This window comes from Prosopis cineraria, unplaced genomic scaffold (genome assembly GCF_029017545.1).
Source record: "Prosopis cineraria cultivar Desert tree isolate PC_DT_omini unplaced genomic scaffold, ASM2901754v1 PC5, whole genome shotgun sequence".
Taxonomy (NCBI): domain Eukaryota; kingdom Viridiplantae; phylum Streptophyta; class Magnoliopsida; order Fabales; family Fabaceae; genus Prosopis; species Prosopis cineraria.
In genome coordinates, this window is record NW_026555336.1 from 41274349 (window position 1) to 41287329 (window position 12981).

The window sequence follows — 12981 nt, forward strand, 5'->3', positions numbered from 1 at the left end:
GTGGCATTGAGTTTTTTTTTTTTTTTTTAAACGCTGATACTGGGATGTTTGATCACGCAGCCTTTAGAAGATGGGATGGCAAGAGCGTGTTAACAGCTGTATATAGCTCAGGGGCCTTTGTCATTCCGCAGGTAGAACTTTCGATTTTGACCATTTTAACAAGAAAGTATATCCTCGTGCGCTGAGTTGGAGCGCCCTTTGGTGGGCCCATTCTCATTTCGTTTTAATTTTCAAATTCAATTTCTATTTTCCATTTCCAGAGCTCCCACAAAGTCTAATTCCTGCCAATCGGAGCCTCCATCTCTGGCTGGTTGCTCCCGCTTTCTCTCCCCGCCGGAATCTTCATCGCTTCCTCTCTCCTCGTCCCATGCACTATTTCTAGGGTTTCACGGAGCTGCTCCACTTTCACAGTCATGTCACGTCAGACCCCCACCTCCGCCTTTATCAAATCCAAGACCCTTGACAATAAATATGTAAGCGCGACCAATTTGCCTCAAATATCTACGCTGATTCAATTTTTCGCTTTTCATTCTCCATATTTGCTTTTGGATTCATCCGATCTCAATTGATCTAGTCTCTGTTTGGTTCTTGATTAGATGTGGCTTTAAAAAGAACTGAAAAAAATTGCAGTTGCGTATCTTCATATCGTTTGATAAACTTCGGGGCCTGAATAATGCTGTTTAATGAGTTTTTTAAGCTGCATTCTGATTTTCACTCTGCTTCAGTCTAGCGGCTGACTCATGTAATCTTTGTTTTTGTTTATGCACTGTAGTTCCACTGTCATTCTAGTGAACCTCCCCCTCTCTATATATATTGTACATACTTATTTCTCTCCTGCTCTCTTTCTCTTTCGTGGGAAATTGGTAACCAAAGCCATGAGCGAATTTAGTGAATTGATCATGCTAAAACTTTTGAGGGGACGATGCTTCTTTGTCCGAGTCCAGAATGCAGAATCGTCCAGGATTCACTTGCTGTATGGTAGTACTGGTTTGAAACTCTGACGACTATTATATAACAACGAAAATCTGATAGTGGAATCATGGCAATGTTGACATAGGGCGGTGTGGTGGAAAGCTGCTGGGCAATTGGCCGGTAGTGATTAGAAATGGAGTTGATGGCAGGAGAGGGGTAAAAAGAGGTGGTTCAAAGTTTTTATGAACTTGGTGGTTAGAATAATGATGGTGCGGTTAAGGTGGTCCAGTGGACAATGAGGTGGCATCAGCAGCTTCTATAACTTTCATGGCACTAGGTTATGCTATTTGGTTGTCAATGCAGATAGTTGTGTCAGCACTCAAAGGTGAAAGAGGATATTACTGTTTCAACAGTGGTGGTTCAGAGATGCTTTCATCAAGGACATGCTATTAAATATTTTTAGTTGTTGTGACCACGGCTGAACTTCTCTGTGTTGGCAAATATTGTTAAAGTTTTCGAGCCTGTTTGGGTAACCCTTAAAAGTACATCTAAACCACATCTGGGATATGTTTTTGTTAAATCCAACAAATAGTTGGATTCTCCAGATGTACGTTTGTTAGATGTAAACCGAAATCTAAATGGGCACTTAGTTTCGTTCATGCAAGTAGAATTCCCCAAATGCATGCTTTTAGCTAATAACATAGTTTTCATTGCGGAGTCAAAAGAAGATATTAACTATAAACTTGAGTTACGGAGAAGAACTTTGGAGTTGAAGGGTTTCTGCTTGAATTGAAGTAAGACAAAATGTATGCATTGCCAATTTGATAAAAGACAAGTTAGTAGTGACTTGAAGGTTGAATTGGAAACCACAAGTGACCGAGTTTAATATTTTGGAGCCATTATACAAAATGATGGTGAAATTGACGGAGATGTTGGGTGGCTCAAATAGAAATAGGCTACATGATTTATTTGTGATTGAAAAGTATTTCCTCCGGTCGCTATTATTAGTCGTCTTCTAGAAGGATCTTTGATCTTTGCTCCCAATGTAAACCCATTAATTATGAGATAGAATGTAATGTAAATTTGAAAAAACTTCATTTAAATAGGGATAAAATTGAAAATTTATTTTGTTTTAGGACAAAATTGATGACTTAATCACATTTTCTTAGTTTCAGTGAGGTAATTAGAAGTGCCATATTATAGGGACCGGAGGGAGTATCTAATAAACTTAAATGGAAGTCTTATCACACCATTATAAGACCAACTATGTTATATGGTGTTATATGGTAGTAAATGTTGGGTTTTAAATGGACAACAATAGCATAAAGTAAGGGTAGCAAATATGAGGATGTTGAGATGAATATGTGGGCATACAAAAAAAGGTAAGATTCATAATATCATTTGTGAGAAAGAGTTGGCGTGGCATCTATTAAATAAAAAATGGTAGAAAATCATTTAAGATGGTTTGGATATATATAAAGGAGGTTGTTGGAGATGCAAGCGAGGAAGGTGGAATAGACAATTTTGATTTCTATTAAGAGGGGTAGAGGAAGACGAAATAGAACGTTCAATGAAGTTATTGAAAGAGATCTTTTGTTAACAATATATTCAAAGATTTGATTGTTGAAAAAGCACAATGGTGCCATGCAATTAATGTAGTCGATCTCATTTAGTGGGATAAGGTTATTTTTTGTTGTTGATTAGAAGGATCATATGCTGTAAATTTTTATTTTTATCTTGAAACAAGTGATGGACTTACTCTTGGTTTGTTTTAATTATATGGTTGAATGCAAAGTTAATTGATAATATATATTTTTCTGAAACCAATGCTATCTAAGGAAGTTTAGATATTGGTTCTTCAATCTGAAAATGTTGATGGTTGACATCGCATATCTGATTTCAGTTGCCTATTTAAAAAAAAGGAAGTTTTATTTCAATATATCATGTATATTGGTGAATATCCATGTCTTATATTAGATCAATTGACTGGTTCTTTCTACTGTGCCTCTTTTGTCAGTTTAGTTTGCCATAATCAAGGCTTGGTTTATTGTAGTTAGTATTTTTGTTTTAATTGGTCTTTTGATTTGCATGTGAAAATTGGAGTAGATGCTTGGAGATGAGATAGGGAAAGGAGCATACGGTCGAGTTTACAAAGGTTTGGACCTAGAAAATGGGGACTTTGTTGCAATTAAGCAAGTTTCTCTGGAGAATATTGCTCAGGAAGATCTCAACATCATCATGGTACAAAAAGTGCCTTCTGGACATTTAAAATGTTTTCCTCTCCTTTTCTCCCATTGTGTGTCTGTTGGAGCTAATAATTTAAAAATAAAAGGTTTTTGGATTCTTAATGTTCTGGTTTTCACTGAGGTGTTTTAATATAATTCTGGCTGGAGAGCAGCTATATGAGTTCAATGGTTCAATGCTTTGTGATCAACATAATTTGATTTAATTCGTTTGTCATATTGCTGCTTTAATGAGATATTTGATTTTCACTGATTGGCTGTTGTTTTGCTTTGGTTACTCTTATCACTGGGTGGATGCATTAATGTTTCAGCAAGAGATCGATTTATTAAAGGTATTTTTTTCTTTTTCTGATTCTTTTATTTGCTCTACATTATTACTTTTGAGTAGATACTATACATTATTTATTAAGTATTTGCTTCCTTGCTTGCTTGCATGTTTTACTTATAAATAACAACACGTTTATATGTTGTTTATGGGATTTCTTGGCTTGTCTGTGTTGGCAGAATATTAGTATCAATATTCCTCAGATATTATTCCTTTTTTTATCTTGTATTTATGGTAGATATTCTGACCATATCATCCCTGATGTCTTGGGATCTGTATTAGCATTATTTTTCATATATATTCTTGCTGATTTTCGGGGATTGAATGGCAGGAATGTTGCCTACCTTACCCTATATATGTGCTTGTTCTTTTATGGTAATAGACTCAATTCATTCTCAAGATTGTTCAGTCTGGCTGGAGGGGAATGTATGTATCTTTGGGGACCTATATTTGCTCTAAATATGTCATGGGATAGAATTGTAGCAAACAGTCACAGCTAATAAAGCACTGTACTGGCTACCGATTTTTAAAGTTTTTGAGTGAGAATTAAATTGGTGTTGACCTTTCCATACTTGATGATGCATTCTTGGTGGATAGTATCTATGGAATGCTTATCATCTAATGTCATTTTGGAAATTATTTTTATTTTGCAGAATTTGAACCATAAAAACATTGTAAAATATCTTGGATCCTTAAAGACAAAGACTCACCTTCACATCATTCTTGAGTAAGTTAGCTCAACTCTATTTCACAGTGCAAAGCTATAATCGTTGCATCATTTGATGGCTACCTAATCCCATTAATGAATTTAATATGTTTTCAACTGCATAGGTACGTGGAGAATGGCTCACTTGCTAATATTATCAAGCCAAATAAATTTGGACCCTTTCCAGAATCATTGGTTGCTGTTTATATTGCTCAGGTTTGTGCAGATATTACTGATTTCTGCTATTTGTCTAGGATTTAACAATTTAGCGAATATAAGCTGAATTAATTGTATGATGAGACAGGTATTGGAAGGCTTGGTTTACCTACATGAACAGGGTGTCATCCATCGGGATATCAAGGGTGCAAACATATTGACAACCAAAGAGGCAAGGCCCCCTCCCCTCCTCAACTTACCCTTCCTGCTTTTGTCTTCATTTTTAAAGGCTGTCCTTTGGTGATGCTTTTTGTTGCTTTGTGATATGATCAATATGCTTTATTCCACAATACAAATAAAGGATTGATTAAACAAAAAATCCCTCTTCTTTGAATTTAGTTGTTCCATACTTCCATTTAAGATTTCACTGAGTTATTGAGTTTATATTTAGTTGTTCTTGGCAACTGAATTCAAAACTCTATCCATTTTATTGTGATTGCAAACGTGCATGTTGCATTTGATGCACTCTAATCCTTTCTAGCTTTGAGACTTGAAACAAGGCTCAGCCAACTGTCCAATCTTGACCGCTGGTTCCATTACAGACAAGCTGTCACATGATTCAATTTCTATAGAATGACTGCAAATTGTGCTTTATTTTGTTACTTGTGACACAAGTCTGTGAAAAATAGAAGAGAAGTAGATGAAGTCTTTGTCTTGTATTTTAGTTATTCTGTTATTGAACACATGGCTATTAGCTATTGGCATATAATTTCAGTACTTGATATAAATTTGTACTTTGTCATTATTGGTTTCCTTGCACTTCACCTTTATTCTTGACTCTTTTACATGGTCTACGTTTTGGCTTATCACCATAAACATCAAAGCTAAAACAAAGAGTCATTGTAAATTTATTGTGTATATAGTCGTGCCATTTTAATTGGAGAAGGGCTAAAGAATTTATTTATGATTGTAAGGTACCTAATAAATTTAAAGAGAAGTTTTATTAAACTACTGTAAGACCAACTATGTTATAGGGTAGTGAATAGTGGGCTTTAATGGGATAACAAGAGCATAAAATTAGAATAGTAGAGATGAGAGTGTTGAAATGGATGTGCGGACATACACATAATAATAAAATCTAAAATGAGCACATATGAGAAAAAAGTGGGTGTAGCACCTTTTGAGGGAAAAATGGTAAAAAATCATTTGAGATGGTTTAGACATGCACAAAGAAGACTGCGGGAGGCACTAGTGGGAAAAAGGAATAGATAATTTTGAACCTTATTAAGAGGGGTGGATGAAGGCCAAAGAGAACACTTATAAAAGTTGTTGACCAAGACCTCTTGGTTAGCAACATTTCTAAAAGCTTGGTAAATGATAGAGCACAATAGAGTCGTACAATTCATGTAGCCAAGTAGCCAACCTCATTTAGTGGAATAAGGCTTGTTGTTGTTATATAATGGTGCCATTTTCGCCCAACTGCATGCATTTCGCTGCAATTTCTACTTCTACTAAATACATCAAACTTCTGCTTGCAGGGTCTAGTCAAACTTGCTGATTTTGGTGTTGCAACAAAGTTGACTGAGGCTGATGTTAATACTCATTCAGTTGTTGGAACTCCATATTGGATGGCTCCAGAGGTATTAATTGCATGATATTCTGTTCCTGAATTGCTTGTTTAGATAGCTTGTTATTTTGTTGCTTTTCAAATTATCTGTAGTGAGTGCCAGAGTTTTAATGGTTATCCTTCACATTTATGCATTTGTTTCTCATATGCTTAACTGATCATTTTTTTTTTCTTATATAGAAATATATTTATATTTTGCCAATGTTGTTGTTTATTCCATTTGGCATTATTCAAAACTTGGTTTTGCTTTTAGGAGGGCCATTAGACTGAGAATTCTTCTTTTCTGGGTCCTTTTTATCATTGTTATTGATTATCTGCTTTCCATACTTCATCTGTTTCTGATTTTTTAACCAGTCAACGTGATGAATTTGCTGGAAATTTTCCCTTCTCTAAAAGCCTGAATGAGATTCATTGGTTTGGTTGACCGGCCAGGCCAAAATCAAGTAATGGCAAAAATGAGTAAAATCTAAAATTTGGTTGGGCTAATCACTTGGGTGGATATGTGTGTGTGTTTGTGTGTATTGTATGTATTGTTTTTATAAATATTGGCTGAATTTATATAATTGTGTTTCACAAGTCAAGCCATGAGCTCGAATCTAGGCATTCTCAATTTCATCGTTAATTTTATAATTATTGGAAGACTTTTTGCAATTTCGGTCTTTTTAATTTTATGCAATCTATATTGAAAAGTCTTGTTGTATTATGTAAATATAATTTATAATTGTCGAGTATTGATGATTTTGAAGAATGCTACATTTTGACTTTGACATTAAGGGGCCATTGGTATGGTAGAAGGATTTTTGATGGAGTGGGAACATGAAAGGGAATGAGAATAGGAAAGGAATTGAAAAGGAGCTTTAAAAGCCCCTTCAGTTTGTCAGGAAAAATAATGGAATTTTGATACCAGTTTTGCTTGGCATGAACATGAGTACTAAATTGATGGAATGGAAGCTTCGAAATATTGAAAAGACAGTAGTACCCTGCATTTCTTCCTCTTGTTGACTTCTTCATCAGATAATTCCTAAATCAGATCCATTCAAAAACAAAAATATAATAAGAAAACAAATTCATAGATCATAAACCCAATCAATAGAAATCCAAAAACCAATAGATCCATATACCCTCATAATAAAACAAATTTTTTCTTTTGAATCAATGCACAATAAAAAAAGAGATGAAACTTGGATCTGCAACGGATGGAAGAGCTGCAATGAATGAGGAGCTGCCCTTACATTGATCTTGTTCACTAACGTTGTTTACACTGTCAGTCTCCACTATGTTTGCTGAAGTATTTGCAGCATTTGCGAGAATTGTATGAATGGCATCTGTGACACTGTACTACTCATGAGCGGAAGCTGACCATAGTGGCATTGAACAGCGTTGAGGTGATGTTTGTGCTCCTCATAGTGTTCATACACCTCATTGGTGTTGGATTTGGGATGGAGAAATGGGATCAGGTCATCTCTTGTCTAACAGGTTGGCTGTTGAAGATGAAAAAAAAGTGTGGGTAATTGGTTCAAGAAATTATTGTTCCCAGGAAGCCTGCTAAAATCTCGAGGACCTCCTATGTAAGATGCTTTCTAGTGTTAAATTGGAAAATTGGGGTTTCTAGGAATGTTTCAGGTGCAAAAAACATGGGAACTTGACTGTTCCCTCCCCCTCTTCTGTTCCAGAGCCCAAATTTCTTGATACCAAACAGGTCCGAAGGGCATGTATTTTAGATGGAGTGAATTGTATTGATCATTAATTAGTATTATCCTTTTTTATTTTTCTTATACCAGGATAACACTGACTCAGTATTGCCCTAGTCCAATCTTGTCAGGTATCATGTCATCCAGGCTGGCCACTTGGTTGGGGTTAAACCTGATTCGGCTCTAGAATTGCCCTACCAAAGTGATATAGTTGTTGATTAATGGTAAAAGAGAGAAACAACAGTAAGAGTAGAAGAGAGACCGCTGCTTCAATGCTGTGTCTGGCTGTTTTTTTTTTTTTTGGTTAAATTTATTCTCAAAGTATACTTGGATGTTAAAGGAACAGAAACTACAACAAGACAGGCTCTAATTCTGTCAAATGAGCAACTTTTAAAAAACTAATGCTATGGAAAAAAGATAAGAAAATGAAACTGAAAAACAAATGATATGATAGTAACAAATACTGATCTGACAATTTAGGCATAATCCTCATGTCAACTAACAATTTCTTCTTTGCCCAATAGAAGGATTTGGAGTTTGAATTCTTTGGGTTGGTATGCTTGTTCTTCTTTCTTTATTTTTCTGATTTGTCGTCCTAGTTTGCATTTTTCTTCTTTTGATCTATTAAGTTATTGAACACTCAATGAAGTTATTGAACAAGACCTTTTGGTTAACAATATACTCAACGATTTGGTTGTTGATAGAGCACAATGACGTCATGCAATCAATGTAGCTGACCCCATATGATGGGATAAGGCTTGTTGTTGATCTATTATTTCTGGAAAATCATGGCTCCTTTTAAGGTAGAGGCTTTTGTTTGAACTGGTACTTAATACGAATGATTTTCTATAGACCCTATGGCCCAATACAGTTATGTCTCAAAAAATTTGTTTGGTGTGTTTCAGACATTAATGATGAATAATAATCTTCTTCTATATTGTGAAGTGGCTTGACAGGTTTTGGAATAGGTTATCTTGCATTTTAATGAGAGTTGAGCTGTCCAGTTGATGTCCATGTGTGTTATGGCTGTGTGCTCTTTTTGCAGGATGCTGGTGCTGTAACAGAATATGAGAGCTTTTAATCAAAGTTTCTTCTTTCTTCTGTGAGGGAAATGATCACTTTAATGACCTCCATGTGTATTAAAGTGAACGTTTTTTAGGGTTTTGGGGGGGGTATTTGGTCATTTTTGGATTTTCAGAGGGACTAAAATGCTGTTTTGATTAATGTGGATTCCTTTTTCCTCTTTTGTCTTTCTTTTGATTGAGGAGTATCTCTTGCTCTTTGTTTTGGTACTATTCTCTCTTAAATGGCACTCTCCTTTTCTATTAAGCAAAATCAATTGTCTGTTTTTAATTCACTTTTAGGCATTGATTCAATGGATAATTACTTATCTTGACTTGTATGATATTTGTATTATCAATCTGCAACGCATATCTGCATTGCTTTTTACACACTTGGTTTGGTCAATTGTGCTATCTATATCAGTTTGTATCATTATTTAAAGTTGGTTAATTGGTTGATTATAGGAGGAGCTCAGTTTGTGAAGCATATAGCTTGAATATGATAGCTCAACAGATGGATCTTGTTTACTTTTTCAGGTTATAGAAATGTCGGGGGTTTGTGCTGCTTCTGACATTTGGAGTGTCGGCTGTACTGTTATTGAACTCCTTACATGTGTGCCTCCGTATTATGATCTACAGCCTATGCCAGCTCTCTTTCGTATTGTTCAGGTGTGCCTCCACTATCCTTGCTTTCTTGTATTGATTTGGTCAAATAAAACCTGACACTTGATCACCTAATCAGTGAATTTGATCATTTGCAGTTTTCTTTATGTGTTCTTGAAATAATCAAATGTTTTATGGAAAAATAAATGATTGATAAGATGAGATAGAAGGACTCAATGGAGGACACGTTATCCTCCCAAACAATGCTAAAGCAATGAAGAAAAACTGAATAAACATTAGATCAAAAGATACTCAATTAATGAATGGGAGAATGACAGGTAAGGACCTTGCAACAACATTAATGTCAAATTAGAAACTTTAGTACTGAAACATGGTAGAAAGAGTACTGAAACATGAGAACATCAGTGTTGAAACATCTTAATTTGACATTAATGTTCTTACAAGGTCCTTATTTGTCATTCTCCTATTAGGTGAATTCATGGTTCAAAATATATTCTAGGAAGCACTCAAACTTGCTCTTACCCTTCCACTGTTCCCTCAGGATGAACATCCTCCAATTCCTGATAGCCTGTCTCCTGATATCACTGATTTTCTGCGTCAATGCTTTAAGAAGGTAATTTTTTTTTTTTTTATCTTATTGGTTTGCAGGTGTTTCTTTGTGTGCGCACTTTGTGATCAGGGGACTGGTGCTGGTTGCGTATTACTTTTCCTCTTTTTTTCAGTCTTTTGTTCTGTATCCCATTGCTAACTCCGAACCCTTGTAGTATTTAGTTGTTATTGTTAGTTTTAGGAATTTCTTGAATGTGCCATGTTTAGTGTAAAATGGGAAAAACTGCAAAATTCTTCTAGTGTCATAATTTGTGAGTAGAGAACTAACTATACATTATGCGTGTTTCCTATTGGGAATAGGATTTGTTAGTCAAGCAATATTTGGGTAGGTATAATGTGGGACAGCCCCCCTTGAATCATATGTGCTTGGAATGATATAAAAAACTTCTGTTGAGTGTCTATCAATAAAATGAAAAAAACGGGTACAACAATAACTTTGATTACTTTGTGCAGCTAATTTTCAAACTATTGATATTACTACCATTTTCTGTCTTTGCTTTCTTTTTAATGGCTAAATTACATTTTAGTACAATCTGTTTGTTCTGTTTATGTTTAGGTATCTTGTGCTTGGAAAGTCTCCATTACATTGTGATTTAAAAATATGTTTAGTACATTGTGATTTAAAGCATCAATGTCTTAGTACATTGTGGTTTTAGACATCTTAAAGTCCATCACCTTAGAGAACTTGAAGCTGTTTTAGAAATTTAAGAAAACCCCTTGCATTGCAAAGTTGTCTTAAAGGAAGATATATAGCATAGGAAATCATAATGGTGTAACATATTACTAATGGCTTAAAACTCTCCGTTTTGATTAAAAATTGGAGATTGAGCTTATTGGGAATTGCATTTATTTGAAATTCAATTTACAATTAGATGTTTTTTTAATATAATATACTAAAATGAATGTCAATATCAATATTACCATGCATATTTATATAATTAAAAATATCTAATCTAATTATGATCAGTTTGACCACAATTTGTTCATAGTTCAATTTATACATTTCAAAATTAATTATGAACCAAAAACCATGTTTTCTTAAAAATATTCCAATACTTTTATACATGCCAAAATCAATTATGAACTCGAAATCATGATTTATAAAATAGAGTTTATATGGTTTTTGGATAAATTTTTAGGAAAGTACAATTGAAAAGTTGGATTGAAAAGCATGTAATAGTAGCTTGAGATAACATGATTTTGGGTTCATAATTGATTTTTTTCATGTATGGAGGTGTTTGGTTATTTTTAAGAACACCATGATTTTGGATTTATAATTGATTTTGACATGAGGGTGTTTGTGTATTTTAAGAAAACTATGATTTTGAGTTCATAATTGATTTTTGCATGTAATAAGTGTGTTTAGATATATTTTCACAAAACTATAGTTTTGGTCTCTAAAATTGATTATAAATGCTATCCAAATAGGCATTTGGGGTGTTTGAATATATTTTCATAAAATTATGGTTTTACCTTTCAATTTTGCTTTTCAATTTTACTCAAATATATTCTTATAAATCAATTACCACAAAACACAATCAATTACATTCATAATCAATCATATAAATCAATTTTATCAAATGTTAATCCAAATGGATCCTTGGTGAATTTTGAATTGGTGCCTGCTGGTTCAATGATAAGTTCAATATTCATAACATTGATATATAAAATTTATAGGGAGCCACACTATTTATAAGTCATGAATAGTGCAACTTATTTTTGAGACTCCATTCAAGGCAAGGGGGGCTTACATCTAGTCGGTAACTAAATCTTGAATTCATATCTGTTGCTTATGTCAGGATGCTAGACAAAGGCCTGATGCTAAGACGCTGTTATCTCACCCATGGATACAAAATTGTAGACGTGCGCTGCAGTCATCTCTTCGACACAGTGGAACATTAAGGTGGATAGTTTGAGACCTTATCATGCTGTTACTGTAGGATTTATATTGGTGCAAGCTACATCTCCTTTTCTCCAACGTTTTAATCCGTAAAATCATGTTGGTTGCTAATTTTATCTGCCTTTTGGTTGTATTGGAATTTAAAGTTTGCCTGGAGCAATGCCAATGCATGGACTTTTTATAATGACTTTCATGGTCTCTGGGGCCTGACTTTTGGCTCAATGAATCAGTGTTAACAAATTGATTATTTCCTCAGCTCAGAGAATAGCTTAATTGTGAGTCAACTTCTATAACTGTTAAATTCCTAGGATTGAAGAAGCATGAAGAAGTACAACAAACCTGGTCTTGAGACCAAACCAAATTCAATCTGGAATGCAAATATGCAATAATTCCTAGACCAAATTCCATTATATGTAGAAAACTGGCGGAGACCAACAAGTGGGATCTGCAGCCCTATATTAAGTAATATGGATTGTTCTATGAGGAACTTGAGTGGGTTTGTTTCCACATCTTAACATCCTGCTTTAGGGGGAGATTCCTCACCCCACTAAGGTACCCTTCTATTGGTATCAAAGCTGGTGGTTGTTGACTCTAGAAAAGGCTACTTGTAAAGGGTTTTGATCTCGAGGAAGTTAAGTGAAGTGGCAGAAAGTGCAACGTTAAGATGTTGCTCTCTAATGATAGTCAATTTTGATGGAGACCAAAGTAGTTCAAGATTTCTAGTCTAACATGGAGTAGTGTGTGTTTTCTATAGGATGCTTTAGTGGGTTGATTCTCTGCCTTACTGGATAGCTTTTATTTATTTATTTATTTTTGGGTCTCCCATCAGTTGGAGACCGTCTGAAAACAAACATTCATGATTCCCTGTGGATCTAGCACATTTGTCATGAAGAAGAAAACTAACACGTACAATATGTAAGGATCAGGTTACCCCAAATATCAATATTAATTTCATTTACTGTATTGATGTTCTTTTGCCGTTCATCATTGTCCCTTTACTTTTCATTTTTAGTTTATATAATGTTCTTGTTTATACTAACCTTTCTTTTTCTCAATCCAATTCTTTTAAATGAGAGAGAGCTCACATTTAACGCCTTTTTTGAATGTTCTTTCTGTTGGGATGGATC

The 12981-nt window shown here is 34.6% G+C and overlaps 1 protein-coding gene across 1 annotated transcript in view; it reads left to right on the forward strand.

Moving 5' to 3' along the window:
* Positions 1-12981, forward strand: part of LOC129311394 (MAP3K epsilon protein kinase 1-like) — a 29334-nt gene continuing 16353 nt past the window's right edge. The window contains exons 1-11 of the mRNA XM_054953688.1: positions 1-131; positions 261-473; positions 3019-3153; positions 3467-3487; positions 4134-4207; positions 4312-4402; positions 4491-4574; positions 5881-5982; positions 9259-9390; positions 9887-9958; positions 11754-11857. Of these exons, the coding sequence (XP_054809663.1) occupies positions 414-473; positions 3019-3153; positions 3467-3487; positions 4134-4207; positions 4312-4402; positions 4491-4574; positions 5881-5982; positions 9259-9390; positions 9887-9958; positions 11754-11857 (875 nt within the window). The 5' untranslated portion in view covers positions 1-131; positions 261-413. The remainder of the gene's footprint in view (positions 132-260; positions 474-3018; positions 3154-3466; positions 3488-4133; positions 4208-4311; positions 4403-4490; positions 4575-5880; positions 5983-9258; positions 9391-9886; positions 9959-11753; positions 11858-12981) is intronic.